Source organism: Cydia pomonella, chromosome 17 (genome assembly GCF_033807575.1).
Source record: "Cydia pomonella isolate Wapato2018A chromosome 17, ilCydPomo1, whole genome shotgun sequence".
Taxonomy (NCBI): domain Eukaryota; kingdom Metazoa; phylum Arthropoda; class Insecta; order Lepidoptera; family Tortricidae; genus Cydia; species Cydia pomonella.
The window spans coordinates 10,895,105-10,910,767 of NC_084719.1; the positions used below are offsets into that span (position 1 = coordinate 10,895,105).

A 15,663-nucleotide genomic window follows, 5' to 3' on the forward strand; every position below is an offset into this window, starting at 1 on the left:
AAAATAAAAACTTTTGCTAATATGAGATATGTTTTTTTTTTATACTACGTCGGTGGCAAACAAGCATACGGCCCGCCTGATGGTAAGCAGTCTCCGTAGCCTATGTACACCTGCAACTCCAGAGGAGTTACATGCGCGTTGCCGACCCTAAACCCGCCCCCCCCTCGATAAGCTCTGGCAACCTTACTCACCGGCAGGAACACAACACTATAAGTAGGGTCTAGTGTTATTTGGCTGCTGTTTTCTGTAAGGTGGAGGTACTTCCCCAGTTGGGCTCTGCTCTAGATCTGGAATGACATCCACTGGCTGTGCCCTACCACACAAAGCCAGATGACATTCACAATGCCCATACCTCTCTTTTGGACGTAGTTTAAGGACGTACCCGGGTCCGATGTAATCTGGACCAAGTACAGAACTGTCCCAACTTAAGTACACGTCACCATACTAGCTGTATAGCATAATACACCACATATCACCTTCACCTGCGCTACAAGGACGTGCTCAAACGGCATCTGAGCGCTTGCGCCATCGACCCTGAGCGTTGGGAGGAGCTTGCTGGAAGGAGGTCTTCTTGGCGTTCTACCATCCATAACGGTGTCAAAACATTCGAAGATAACCGCCTCACTAGCCTAGACATAAAACGCCAGTTACGGAAGGAGAGACCTAAGCCCTCCTACGTGTACACGTTCAACGCAGCTGGCCAACTTTATTGTCACGCGTGCAATAGAGTATTTAAGAGCAAGTTCGGCCTGGCCAGCCACATTAGGGCTGATGCTAGACAACGTCCATAATGTGTTTATTTGGGGTCGCCGTCATCGAAAACGATGAGGAGGACTATATATATATATAGCATAATGGTACTTATGTTAGGCCATCGAATGTGCATTAGTGCCTAAAGTGACTCCACTTTACTAGTTTTACAATCTGAATCCATTAGCCCGCATTACCGGATAAGTAGCCTCTTATATCCAAAATTCTACCTCAATATCCTAGATAATAAGGAAAAAAGAAATAAGGATTTCACAATTCTTTGTCCGATTGTCTGGAATGATTAGGTTACCTGAGAGGTTTCAAATCCAACGACAGTTATTATGCTGAATATCGGACTCAATTTAATGTCTGACTTACTTTTTCTAGTATATAATAAATATAGAAATAAAAATGTTTACTTTTTTAGTTAATACCTAACTAATAATTAGACTGTGCCTCGAATTCGCCCGCGAAGAACACGTGAACATTGTATTTGCAATCTTCATCGAATTAATTAAATGCATTCAACCGGAATATTAACATGTTAAAAATGTTTAATTTTTAAAAGAAAAACGCAGGGACTCAGAAATTTAAAGCAGTTTTTAGAAATAGAAATCGCATGAACTTTTTCTTCAAACATGGCCGGAGAAAATGCTAAATCAGCAATTGACGGTTCATTTCAGCAGATCGTCTATCCTTTTCAGACTCACCTCGTTGTAAGCGACGGAGGTGAGAGGCAAGTAGTGGTAGCCGAGCGCCCGGTCCCAGATGACGCCTTTGTTCCACACCTCTACTAGTAAGCCCTGGTTGATGTCGTTGGTTTCACTGTGGATAAAACAAAGAATTCATTTTTTATACATTTATTGCTTTTACAAGATAATTATGTTACAATTATCCTATCCTATTTTGTATTCACCCTATTGAATTAATTTAAATAATCACTTTTAGACCAATCGCCTAATTTCTAAAGATAATCGGAAGCCTAAAACGGCAGTCATGTTATTTTAACCACAATTACCTGGGTAAATTTTAATCGATTAATGATGACAGTTTGTGATACATTAACATACTTTTTATTCTGATTTTATCACAAACATTTTATTCTGATTCACTCTCACTGTGTGGCTTGGACTAAATCGAAACATTTAATAATGCCATAATTATACAATTTAAATGCTTTTAAATACAAATTAATCTTGTACTTAGCACAGACTTCTAACAAAACCACAATGATTGAAGTAAAGGCAAAATGGTAAATTCACCGCCAATAGTATATTTCTGTAGGTTTTTAACAAAATGTTAACCAACCACAACAAGTTATTTTATTGGGCATTTTGGGCAAGAATATTCTTCAAGTCAATTAATTTAAATCAATGTGTCAAAACATACAGAAGTTTTACTACGATATCATTACTTACTCAACGTACTCGTAACAATAATGCTGCTATAATCATGGCATTTTGATACTAGGAATATATAATGGAATATCGGTATGATTTGATTAATCATTAGTAATTTAGTTTTTTTAATATTTATTATTACTTCGCCCTATTAAGAAACCTAAAACCAGACGAAATGTTTGGTCATTTGTGGGTATATAAAAACATTACACGATGAAATGAAACAGGTTAAAGCCGAAACGATGCTGACTGATCCAGGCAGTTTTATATTTGGTTGGTTAAGTAACAAATGTTTCAAGTATCCGAAAATGTGTCATTATGGAAAATATTTTTAAAGAATATTTATGTATTTTAGTCATTGCTCTACCCGACTATTTTATTTTTTTAGTTTTTTAATTATTATAAAAGTTAGGAGCAAAAAACATATAATTTTAATTAAAAAACCAAACCGTCGGGCATAGCTATGATTAAAACACACCAAATTGTGTTAAAATATTTTCAATAATGTTAATATCCAGAGAGGAAAATGGGAATTACGTTTGTATGGAAAGGCGGTTTCGTCTTAACTTCATACTCGGATAAATCCCCAGACCCTCTTAGAAAATATCTGCCGAATATAAATACCGAAATCGCAAAACCTGAGAGTTGGATTTATCCGAGTTTGAAATTAAGCAACACAAATCGATAAAAACCACGTTGTTTACATTCATTTAATTACCTAAAGGAATAGCAATAGAGCGAGACTCGATCTCATGACTCCATGATGCTAAGAGCTCTCGATCTACCAAGTTGCCAAGAGTTGCAGTTTTTTTTCTCGAAGTTGGTTTTTAAATTTTTTCTTCATTTCACACATTCTTGGAAAACGATACGAAGCTTCGGCTCTGTAATATCTTGACGACATTACCCTCAGCTTCGCAAAAACAAAACTGCTCTCTCCTCATAAGAATATATTGCGGAAACCCTAAATTGGGTCGGGATAGAACATGATCTGGGTTCTCCCTGGGGGCCATAAACGATTCCTTTACCCAAAAACATTGATATCATGAAATACAAGTTCACAAAAACGGTACAATCATCTCATTTTTAACCATATACATATACGATACTATAGCTACATACGATAATTATTCGAAACTACGAGTATATCCAAAAAAATATTCTGCAAATAGGTCTCAAGCTTTTGCAGTGGGATTATATGTATATGAAGAATTTATAAATAGTTAATAGAATCAGGCGTTACTTTGCGGAAATCCATATTAATTAAAACAAAAAATATTACTAACTGTTCCAGAACACTCAAACGCAATCCTTTCTCGCAAACATGTAACATAGTTATTAAAAGAATGGTTCTCAGATAAAACATACGATAAGATGGTTATTTTGGTAATTGCATGTAAAAATACGCAAGTAAGTATAGCACTGATTGACTGGCACGTTATCTTTTTGCGGATAAGCAAAGTAATATTTTTTGTTTTAATTTTGAATTTTTAAGTAACGTATGGAAACGCGGATTAAAACTGCAGAATCAAAGGTAAACAAAATTAATGCGTGATACATTAGTAGTTCGATTCTAATTTAATAAGTATGGTTTTGACAGCACCTTGACGATCGTCTTGGTGATTGGCGCGCATCACATGCACGACTTTCATTTTATCTAGCATGCAAAAATCAGCGTCATCTACAATACAATGATATCAAGGTCGTATCAAAATAATATCAAAACCGTAACAATTTGTTAAGTCTGAATCGGGCTCCAGGGCAAGCATAGTACAATCAGCATCAAAAGTAGCGGATCAAACAAGGTCTCAAAAATTCTGTAACAACTTAACAAAAAGTGATGGTTTTATACCTAGAACAATTAAGACTGTAAAATATTTACTTTTGAATGTAAATTTGGGAGATTTATCTATATTTGGAAAAGTTATCCGAGATGTCAGATACTTTTGGCGCGTTGTTTCATCCGCTACTATTGATGCTGACTGTACCTACCTATTCAGTACTGATGATAGTTATGACCCAACCAAAACAGTAGCGCTTAAATTAAAGACGTTTACTAATAGGCACTTAAGTTGGGTAAATAGATAATTATGTTTTGACATCATGGTTTATTCGGCGTTATATTAAACTAATAAGATTTCATATAATACACTTTCACATAATAATAGTATTTCATACAATACAATCTCACGATTTTATAATGGAGAACTTTTCAGTCGAGTACCGCATTAACATCAGCTACTGACTGTAATGTTGGCGTGGCGATGGACGGCTGTGTGCAGTGAATGTCTGAGATTTAGTGAGAGAATGAATGATAGTTGTTCAACTGTAATAATTTAGTCTTATACATGTATAATAATACTGTAATTGTGCAACGAGGGGGGAATTTTGGACACGAGGGTGGTGATTAAAGACCCGAGTTTGCAATATTCTTACCCCCGGAGTTACACACAACGTTTTTCATCACACTTGGGAAGAAAAATCTAAATTTTAAGCGAAATAATTCTTAAATGCGGACATATCAAACATTAGTTGAATCGGGACGGTTTACGAAATCTCAACCATTACAGTTATTACAATACCACAGCCCGTGTATCATCTTAATATCGTTCAATCACAGATATATGATTCCATGCTCTGAGCGTTCAATGTTACTAGAACCTATAACAAGATTATACACAAATCAATACTCCGAGAACTCGTTCCGTAACTAAAGTGAAACCAAAAGAGTTACGGCGGTAAAGATAATGTTAAATATCCCTTTGGCGTCTCGCCAAATATCTTGGCCGTATTTCCTGACCGAATTTCTACGCAAGCAGCTGGTCTTCTATTCCTTTCACTTACTCAGCTATATAAACCAAAATAAGCGAGTTCTCTAGATCCTTAACAACTACGGGTATTTATAATAGTTTCACAGAGGCTAGTACTCTGGTAGTCATGGGAATAAGCTCTGAGAGGGGTAGCTGTCAGGCCCTTTGGCCGCCTTGACGTGTACATGTAGTTAGGCGTCCCTTCTAAGGGACGAACATGTTTCGTCAAGAGTGCCCTACCCTTAGGCATTGCTAGGATGTTATCATGTGTATATTAATATGTATATATATATATTAAACATAATTGTAAAGTTTTACTTGTATATTTAACTTATGATAGTCATGGACCTTAATTGTTGAGCCATTTAGGGTTTACATTCCATTGGACATTTCATATTGTAAGTATGACAACCTAATTAGCTTGTATTATGTAGCTAATAAGCTTGAACCCAAAATGGCTCAACAGTTTCACTCTGTGGTTTGGCAGGAGTATATTGTAACCTCCTTATTCATAAACGTCTACTAAAGTTGACAAGCCGCTAATAATCGTTGGTCCCTTTCCATCATACCAATACGTCGGAAAGGGACAAACGATTATTAGCGGCTTGTCAACTTTAGTAGACGTTTATGAACAGGGGTGTAAATAGTTATAAAGCATGAAAAGTGAATAAACTTTTTTTTTATTAAAGTACTGAACATATGATTTCTAAAATATGAATTAGTAATCGCACATAGTTTTGTTACGATTACTAGACTATCACTTGTTGTGTTTAAAATATCATTACATTTTAAAATATATGTAGGCTTAAGTTACGTATGGTTTCTAACAGATTGAGTGATAACGCTATTTAATTTGGCCTACAGTTCAAAAATCTTGTGTTATGTTATGTAACTTGAAGAAATTATCAAAGCAAATCGGTTGTCAAAAATCATTGTATCTGTGCTTCATCAGCAACAGCTCAATAAGTAAGTATACTTAAATACTTACTGAGCCTTTAAATAAACACTTTTTAAATAAATAAATAAATAATAAATAAATATTATAGAACATTATTACACAAATTGACTAAGCCCCACAGTAAGCTCAAGAAAGCTTGTGTTGTGGGCACTCAGACAACAATATATATGATATATAAATCTTCCTGTAATAACCCATATTATCAATTTCTCTTTTCATACTGGACAATTTCCATCTTCTTGGCGTAAAGCCTATGTCATCGCGCTACCCAAAATTTCTAACCCCAGCTCTCTAAATCACTTCAGGCCTATATCTATTCTCCCATTCATGTCCAAGATACTAGAGGCTGCAGCACATAACCAAATTTCAAAATGTATCTATTCTAACAGTGTGTTGTCTCCATGTCAATCTGGGTTTCGGGCGGGGCATAGTACACGACCACCGCGCTTTTGAAAGTCACTGAGGACATAAGACAGGGCATGGAATCCTCGAAAGTTACAGCGCTTGTTCTCATTGACTTCTCGAATGCCTTTACCGTTGTTGACCATGACCTTCTATTGGCTGCTCTTTCCCATCTCAGGTTCTCATCAGAGTCAATGGCGTGGTTTGAATCGTACCAGTCCGGTCGCACCCAAGCTGTCCGTAGAGATAGGTGTCAGTCTGATTGGTGTGATTACTGGAGTACCACAAGGTCTCTCCATTGTTACTTTTGGTGTTTATTAATTTCATCACACACAGACTCAAATGCGACCATCACCTGTATGCAGACGATCTGCAAATACGCCCAAGCCGAGGTTGCGGATGTCAATTCCGCAATTGAGGCTATCAATGATGATCTGGATCACATAAGTGACTGGTCTAGTTCTTTTGGCATCTCTGTCAACCCCTCTAAGTGCCAGGCCATCATTCTGGGTAGTCGATGGCAACTCTTAAAGTTGGATGCACTTTCTGTTGCACCGATTATTTTTGACGGCTCGGTCATACCTATTTCGAGTCAAGTGAAGGACCTCGGTTTAGTCATTGACAGGCATCTCTCATGGGACGGGCAACTTTCGGAAGTGAACCGGAAGGTCACTTGTACCTTACGCACACTCTACCGCTTCAAAAATTTTCTTCCGGTATGCACAAAGAAATTGCTCGTTCAAGCACTCATCCTCCCGCTCATTGATTATGCTGATGTGTGTACAACGAACATGTGTCAAAATTCTCTCAACAAACTCGATCGACTCGTAAACAATGGAATACGCTTCATTTTTGGAATTCGAAAGTTTGATTATATATCCAGCTACCGTCGCCAGCTCAAGTGGCTTCCCATACGTCAGCGCCGTTCCTTTCGAATACTCTCCTCACTTTTCTATATCCTATTCGAGCCCTCCACTCCAGAATATCTCAAATGTAACTTCAACTTTATGACCCCCCGCCCAGGCTGCGAGCTGCGCTCTGCCCGTTCTCTTAAACTTTCTGTTCTCTCTCTCACCATACTGGTTTCCTAACGTCTTCTTTCACTGTTCAAGCAATCCGTCTTTGGAATGCGCTTCCTCTAACGATTAGACAAGCCCCAAACAAGCTGAATTTCAAACAAATTCTCTACAAGCACCTGCTAGATACTGTCTAGTGGCGCTAATACCAATAATTTTTCTTCAAAATTAATATTAGGACCTTTTAATAAGTTCTCCGTTTAATGATATTAAAATAAGTTTATTAAAATCATCTAAGTGCAAAGAAAAGCGCTAAAATACTAAATCGCATTATTCATCGCAAGATTGAAAGTTCTATAGATTTTGAGACAACTTGGCAATTTTAATAATTTCCATTTATTAGAAATGACGTGAAATTTTGTCTATCTCGAAGTTCCAGCACTTTTATTACGATCGCCTACCGATTTTAAGCAAGAATTTGCCTTAAATGAATAGGTAGGTGCAGGGATTATGAGTGATCCTAATTATTTAAATATAATATTACAAGCATAATATATATAATGTTTTTAACAGCCCAGACTTCCTTACTTCCTAAAAAATGCTTAAGGGTACCGCCATGCAAACGTAGTTACGCTACGCTCTCATTTTAAACGCCTAGCCAGATTGAATCTTTGTACTAACAATAGGATAAGGTATATAATTAGTCCTGTAATTAGTTTAGGTAGCTTTAGATACCATAGTTTAAAAAATACGACGATACTAATGTCGACTTAAAGCAATTGATGCTATACACATTGACATTTTCACAAAGAAAGCTGAGACGAACGCTCGCAAGCAGCTGGAACTAAGAGTTCTCGAATGTTGCGAAATATTGCTAAAGATTAGGCCGAACCGTATAAAGAGAAATATTTTCTCGCCAGGATTTAAGGGCCTATGATAACAGTCGCGGATAAAGGTAGGCTTTAAAATGATCCCAATTTATTACCTCATTCTTAAGCTTAGATAGAATTCGATTACTTAGAGTCTATTTGATTTTATAATTTATGACACATTTCCTGGAATTAGAATAATCGTCCAATTCATGCCAAATTCTCAGTGTCATAATGAAGTCACCGCGCACCCACCGGTGCCCATTCTGAGTAACATAGATCCCTGCGTAGGAACAAAAACCTTCAGCAAGAAGCCACTAAAACGCAAATGTGGTCTAACCTTCCCATCCGCCGAGACTTCGACGAACTGAGTAACAAAAGGTTAAATAAGTCTTGAAACCCTCCAGCTCTACAGATGCCTAATCATCAGATCACTAATTAGAGTATGAAATGAAAATATGAGACTTACAGTAGAACATCGCCAATATAGTTGCAGTGCTGTCAAGTTGGTTCAGTTAACTTAGAAGGACTTTTTAAAACATAGTGTATTAACATGGATGGCATATTTGGACTAGTATAATTGAAAAATATTTTAAACATTGGTGCATTCCACGGGCCGTCCCGTACAGACGCATTTTATTTCCTGTGTTGTGACTTTTTTTCGGTGTTCAATGCAGGCGATTATTTTTCTGTGCATATATTTGACCATTAATCACAACAAAAAAAACTTTTGTACCTACAAATCTTCAGAAAATTCGCGTTTGTACTGGACAACGGTAGACAATTTCATGGATGGCTCCTATTAATATGAAAGTAAAATAATAAAAATTAATGCAAGTAATCGATTGTTGCTAGACAGGAATCAAACCTAATAATAACACAGGCCACTAAATTTAAAATCATGTGGATGGCCTACCACTTACTCTACTACTATTAGACTTTAAAATACCTAATCGATTGTTTTATGCGGACCAATTATTTCACTAGCGAATTAAGCTGTCGTTATAGACCGGGTCTCAATAGGGACAATTAGCTGCTTTCAGTTGGCACTCGAATTTCAGCCGAATTCCTGCGGATTTTCCAATGCTCACATTGTCTGCAAATTACAGAGTAGGTACAATGAAACAACGTGGGCGGGAGACGCGAAAATAACTGCAGAACAGTTTTTAAAATTTAAAAATGGCTTATATTCCACCTTATTAAGAAACCTTTAGCAACCTTTACCAAATTGTCATTTTATTTTTTTCAACGGGTTGTCAGATTTGATATACTATTAGCCTCGTGAGGCCAAGTATACAAAATATTGTACACATTCAACATTTTATTCTAAATCTTTATTGATAAATTAAGTTCTATTAATAACAGGATTCATATTTAAAAATAAAACAGTTGTTTCTAGAATGCAGGGAGTTTCAATATTTTTATTTATTTGTATGACACTCTTTGACTCTTAACCGAATCTATACTCTAAGCTACTACTTGTAGTGTAGTAGTGTTCAAAAAATATTCAACACCAGATTTTTATATTTGTATGTTTGTATATTTTTACAGCACAAAAAAACCAATGCTCTACATACATACAGACGACCTTTGCAGTTATTTTTGACGCATATCTATGTATTGTTGAGCCCTTCAGGGCTTTAATATTGAAAAGCAAATTAGCTTGAACCCTAAATGAATTAATTATAACCCTAAAGTCTGTGACCGTAAGTTCGAGAGTTTATAATAGCTGTGTATAGATTTATTTATATCTTAAAATATAAAATGATCAATCAGAGTTGGTACTGAATTCCGTATTTTTTGCGGCCTGGGATCGTTTGTTTTCTATCTCACATATCGCTTTACTCATTTATATATACACATCAATAATTTGCTTTTGTTTCATTCTTCTGGTACCTATATTTCATAATGACATATTTGGAGTTCGGAAATTTTTATTTTGCCTCAAAACATTGCCCAGTAGTATATGGGCTCAAATACGAAAAACTAATTTAAAAGAATTAAAGTGCTTGATATAACCTATACGTTCATTTGCAGAGATCCCATCTGGTGAGAAAAAATTGCAATCCCTGTCACGTAACCTTCATTCCCCTAACAATTCGTTACTTTATCTAGCCGACCAGGCAATTCTTAGACCCAGAAAGACTTATATTTAAATAAACATTCGAGTTTCATAAGGCTTTTTATCACTAAAGCTGGCAAATGTTCCAAATCACGATGGTATTTCAAAGCAAAGCGTTTACACGTTGTAACCGAGTAAAAAGTCAAAGCTTTATATTATTTGAACCTACTTTCTATACTTTATACAAAAATAAACCTGAAAAACTAATAACTATAAATAACCGTAAAATGGAATTCTCGAATAATTATTCTATTTATGTTAAAGCTGCTTAAATTGATTAAAGCAAAAATATTACTTTGCTAATCCGCGAAATAATTAGCGCAAACCCGTTATACTCGTACCTGCTTAAATATTAAATACTTTGCGTATTTATAAAAAGCTTCTCGGAATATTGTACTATTATGTTAAGGTTTATTAGAATATTTATTTATTTATTTATATACACACATTATAGAGTGCTCCCAGCAAGTGGGGAAGGCCCAAGAAGCGGCCGGTGGTCAGTGCCGCAGAGATAGAGGAACCGCTGGAATATCCGCGCCGTCTCCAAGACTACCGCCTTCTACATCTGACCCTTGGCCCAACCACCTAGCGAGAGTATCTCAAGGTCGAGACTCTTCGCTTATATATTTTATTATTATTGGTAGGTAATTTAGGCAAGCAATCAAACACAATAACTTTATCAATATTGTAATAAAGTCTAGTTGATTTTTGAAAGGTAGACTTTAATTAAATAAATAACCAATTGAAAAATTATACCGATTTCCTTCGCTTGCACCAACATACATACATACTAAAAAAGAGACGCTTTCCACATATATTTTCGTACATTGACGCGCCTGTTACTATTTCTATTGCGCGCGCATAATCATATTGCTGTCCCGCTCACGATGCCGGTTGTCAATGTCACTGTGCAAGTTTGACAGCAATATAATTATGCGCATATAATAGAGATAGCAACAGGCGCAATCTAGGCGCAAACAGATCGATATATCTGTATACTACGATCGAATAGTAGTAAACATTTCTTCAAATCTAAACAGAATTTGAGATCTGTCATTTAAATACATTTTGATTCAGGTACAAAATGTATTCACCTGGCACTGACATGTCATCATTAATGTCTAAGCGGAGTGCACCAATAAAATTGATACTTCTCTATCAGCGGTTTTGCAAATATAATAACTAGAAAAGTCGTCCAGGTGAAAATAAAGCGCTGAATTGGCGAAGTTTCATTACCGAGAACCAGTCAACTGAATTAAGCTCGTAATGCAATAAGTTGTTAGCGGGGTTTTAAGTGTAAAGTGCCAATGCGAGCAGAATTTGTGCTGCAAAAATAGAAATTTTCAGTTACATTGGAAATTTTGTACGATAGATAACCTAATTATAGTAATAAATAAAACAATTTAAAGGGAAATCGAATATCGTGTTGGAGTGTTTCTAAGACCTGTTGACAGCTGACTTTATTTAATAACACGATTTGTTTCAGAAAATTATTATACTCTGCCATGAGATTCATAAATTGCCTTTTATTTAACCTTTATATTACATACAATTGTTACATGGATAAAAAAAAAAAACAAAACTTAAAACTTTATTTAATTGTCTTTCTATACAAAGGTAATTGTATTGACACCCATTACAAAAGGTGAGACGATTTCCAGATATATTTTTGTACACTGATCGCCTGTTGCTATCTCTATTGCACACGCTTTGTGTTAGGGGTGATGGTTTTTTTTTAAACATTTTTAACGATTATTATTTTTTTGACCAATAAGTGAAAACGAGAATCAATTTTTAAGCTATCACCGTATATTCCATATTCATTTATTCATAAAATTAAAATTTTACATGTCATAGGTGTAATATTAATAAGTATGTCAGTTAAATCACAAATCAATAAAATAATTATCAACGAAAAAAAGAGTAAAATAAAAACAATAAATAGCACGTAATAAATAATCAATACAATTTACATAATCAAAAATAAAACATTACATTAAAATTAAATTGAATAATTATTTAGCCCGAAAGCCTTATATAGGCTTATGGGCTTGCACGATACGCGTCACACACGTCATATTCTTGACGAGACATGATGAATGAAATAAGCAATGCTGGGTTATTTTTTTCTGTTTAAGGAAGTTATTTTAATATTTTTTGTCGTTAAAAAAGGATAATTGTAACTCACACAATTCGACTAACATAAGACTAAAGCACAGTAAGCTCAAAAAGGCTTGTGTTGTGGGTGGTACACGACGGTATAGATACATAACAGATATTTATTTATATATCGGGACTCGTGGGCGTATCATACTAACGGAAGCATATTAGATCCTTTAATCGTAGGTTGACGAGGGCTTTCAATTAAATACGATATCCAACTCACAGTCTTTACTAGTCTTTTATAGACACGACTGATTACAAATCAGAGCACTTTTACACATTTCAGCAAACCATGTGGGTTCGTTCCAGGAACCACCACAGACGTCATCTTCTCCCTTTCGTTCTCATCTGAAGGTTGATTGACAGCATCGCTTCAATCCCCTTTTCGATGTCAACGTTCTTTTGTTTTTTTACTCTGAATATGTCAACGTTCTTTTGTTTTTTTATGCTGACCTCAGATATACCATACTTTACTCAGATATATCATAACAACGTAACACGCTAGTTTGCTCTATTTGTCATAGATGGCATAGTTTTTAGTGTCTAAAATGTTATTATAAGTATGGCATATTTTAGCCGTCCTCCGACAATTATATATAACAGAGCCACGCTGTTTTTTGCCTAAATCGTAATAGTGTTTAGTTTCAATTTTATAAAATGTATCACGAAAATGAGTTTACAGTATTTAAGATTCTTATTATTGTATATAACATGTAGGGAATTCGAACCCGAAACCTTCAGAACTAGAAAAGGTTTAACGGCCTCCTAACCTGGTCGCTAGTGAATCTGCGTAAGAGATTCACTAGCGACCAGGTTAGGAGGCCGTTAAACATTTTCTAGTTAAACTAATTATTTTTTGGAAATTTAAAAACGAGTAAATACTGCTTGACAAAAGCGTAAAATATTGGTTGCATCAAAATGAAAAAGTTTTCTTTTAAGTTGAGCAAAGTAAGAAAACAATACCACAAGTCTTCACGAATTCTATGATAAAACTCTAAACCCAAGATATCATAGGCATACAATAGATATACAGCCACAAAGAACCTCGCTACTGTTAAACAGAAACCTCTATTGCTTAGCTTATTCCTTGTATAAATAATCAACTTCAAAGAACAATATCCCCTAGCGCCTATTACATAAAATTCATTTCTGTTTTCACAGCATTGTGAACTTTAGCAATCGACTTCTTCGACTGCGACAGTCTTCAGTAGAATTTGAGCTTTCCAGCTTTATTGTTAAAGTTTGTTTTGGCATGTGTACTTACAACAGGAAATCTTGCTCCCAGCACGGTGTGGGCCCCTTAACTGTCACCGTCGTCGACTTGACATTCTGCAGCTTGAGTGTCACGTACGTGTTGAATTGTGTTGCTGTTGAATAGAAAATTATATAGGACCGCCATGTTTGATTTTCTTTCTTTAAACATTTAGCAGAAGACTTCGAAATAAATGAAGAGGAACACGGCCATAATGGCCACAATTATATGTATACGGTTACTTTTGTGAAAAAAATAGCGAAAATCTTGAGAAAATAAAAGTTTTCAGACGTTATCACTTGATGTGTGACAAAACGCCGTGGTTGCCATCTTACTGGATACATGCAGTCATTTTTTACCGTACAAATTAGTCGCATACCTTAATGTTTAAAGTAATATCGAATATTTTTTATGATTATGATGGAATACAATGTAGATGTATGTGTTAATACATTCCCAAGCTTTAAGGAAGCAATTGCTGAATAGATAGCCATATAACACATGTATCTAACATATGAACGTAATTTAAATAAATATTATATTTGCATATAAAGTATATGCGACTCACCTTGTATACCGACATAACGCGCTTTTTTAACTGTAACAAAAGAAAATAACAATGTTAGTCCTAATTCAGGTTTCATGTACAGTTAAATATAAAATCCGTCACAATAAATAATAATTCAGCCTATATACGTCCCACTGCTGGGCACAGACCTCCTCTCATGCACAACAGGGCTTGGGCTATAGTCCCCACGCTAGCCTAATGCGGATTGGGGACTTCACATATACCTTTGAATTTCTTCGCAGATGTATGCAGGTTTCCAAACGATGTTTTCCTTCACCGAAAAGCTAGTGGTAAATATCAAATGATATTTCGTACGTAAGTTCCGAGAAACCCATTGGTGATTTGAACCCGCGACCTCCGGAATGAAAGTCAGACGTCATATCCACGAGGCAGTCACAATAAATGTGACTAAAATATATTTTCATAATTACGAAAATATTTTATTAAGCCATATTCAGTGGCCTACAACTGTAGCCTCCATCATCAAGCACGTAATATTACCTACTACATTATTAAAATTACGTTCAGAAATTCAGCTTAATCGGATACCAAGAATTACTCCTAATCTTGTTTGCAATATACTTACAATATTGTTAAATAGTCCACAACAAAATTAGTAGAGATTAATTACTAGCTAAGTTACGGCACAGGCACTTATTCAAACAGTGCCGGATTAACCATTAAGCAAAATAAGCACTTGCTTAGGGCACCACGTCTAGGGGGGCACCAAAATCGTAGGAAAAAAAACGCACAGGCTGCATCAGCATCGCAGTCGTAGTGTAGTACTTATGTACACGAAACTTTTTGGTATGTGTGTACCCATATAATAACGAAGGGTCGTAAGAGAGTGAGGACACGTAAGCACATCTCCAACCTTACGCGGAGGCCCTCAAAGCTCATGGTCAAAAAATCTTACCGTCGGGCTTGTGACCAACTGATTTTCTCGACGATTATTTTTTTGATTACCGATTTTGTAGCGAATTTTGCTCTCTTGCACACCAGATGTGTCGGCCAGGCCGAATTTCTGCAGAGCCGCGATCCTGCGACCTAATTGTCAAAGTGTTATAAAGGGCCCCGCGAAGGCCGAAAACCAAAAGTATCTTATCTGAGCAGTAGGAGAACCGTGATTACATAGGTTCGATTTCAAGCCACTCTTTTGCAGTTCGGCGTTAAGTCTTATGCGACGCTAGGCCTTCTACTTTATGCAAACTGCCTCACTTTCACTTGGCTATGAATCTAAATCCAAGTCCTCTCTCGCAGCTGGGCCTTCTGCTTTGCTTACACCTCGCCGTTGGTTGTATTGTATGATAACGCGCCGCGATCGGACGCTCCGGACGTCCAGCCATTCTTACCTCG

At 36.1% G+C, this 15,663-nt stretch overlaps 1 protein-coding gene across 2 annotated transcripts in view; it reads right to left on the bottom strand.

Annotated features, from left to right (window-relative positions):
* The window catches only part of LOC133526958 (protein unc-13 homolog B), a 330,171-nt gene that overhangs the window by 274,837 nt on the left and 39,671 nt on the right, over positions 1-15,663 (bottom strand). For both annotated transcript variants that reach the window (XM_061863822.1, XM_061863821.1), the window contains exons 2-4: positions 14,308-14,337; positions 13,752-13,854; positions 1,461-1,575 (exon numbers count right to left, since the gene is read on the bottom strand). In XM_061863822.1, coding sequence (XP_061719806.1) covers positions 1,461-1,575; positions 13,752-13,854; positions 14,308-14,337 — 248 coding nt within the window. The remainder of the gene's footprint in view (positions 1-1,460; positions 1,576-13,751; positions 13,855-14,307; positions 14,338-15,663) is intronic.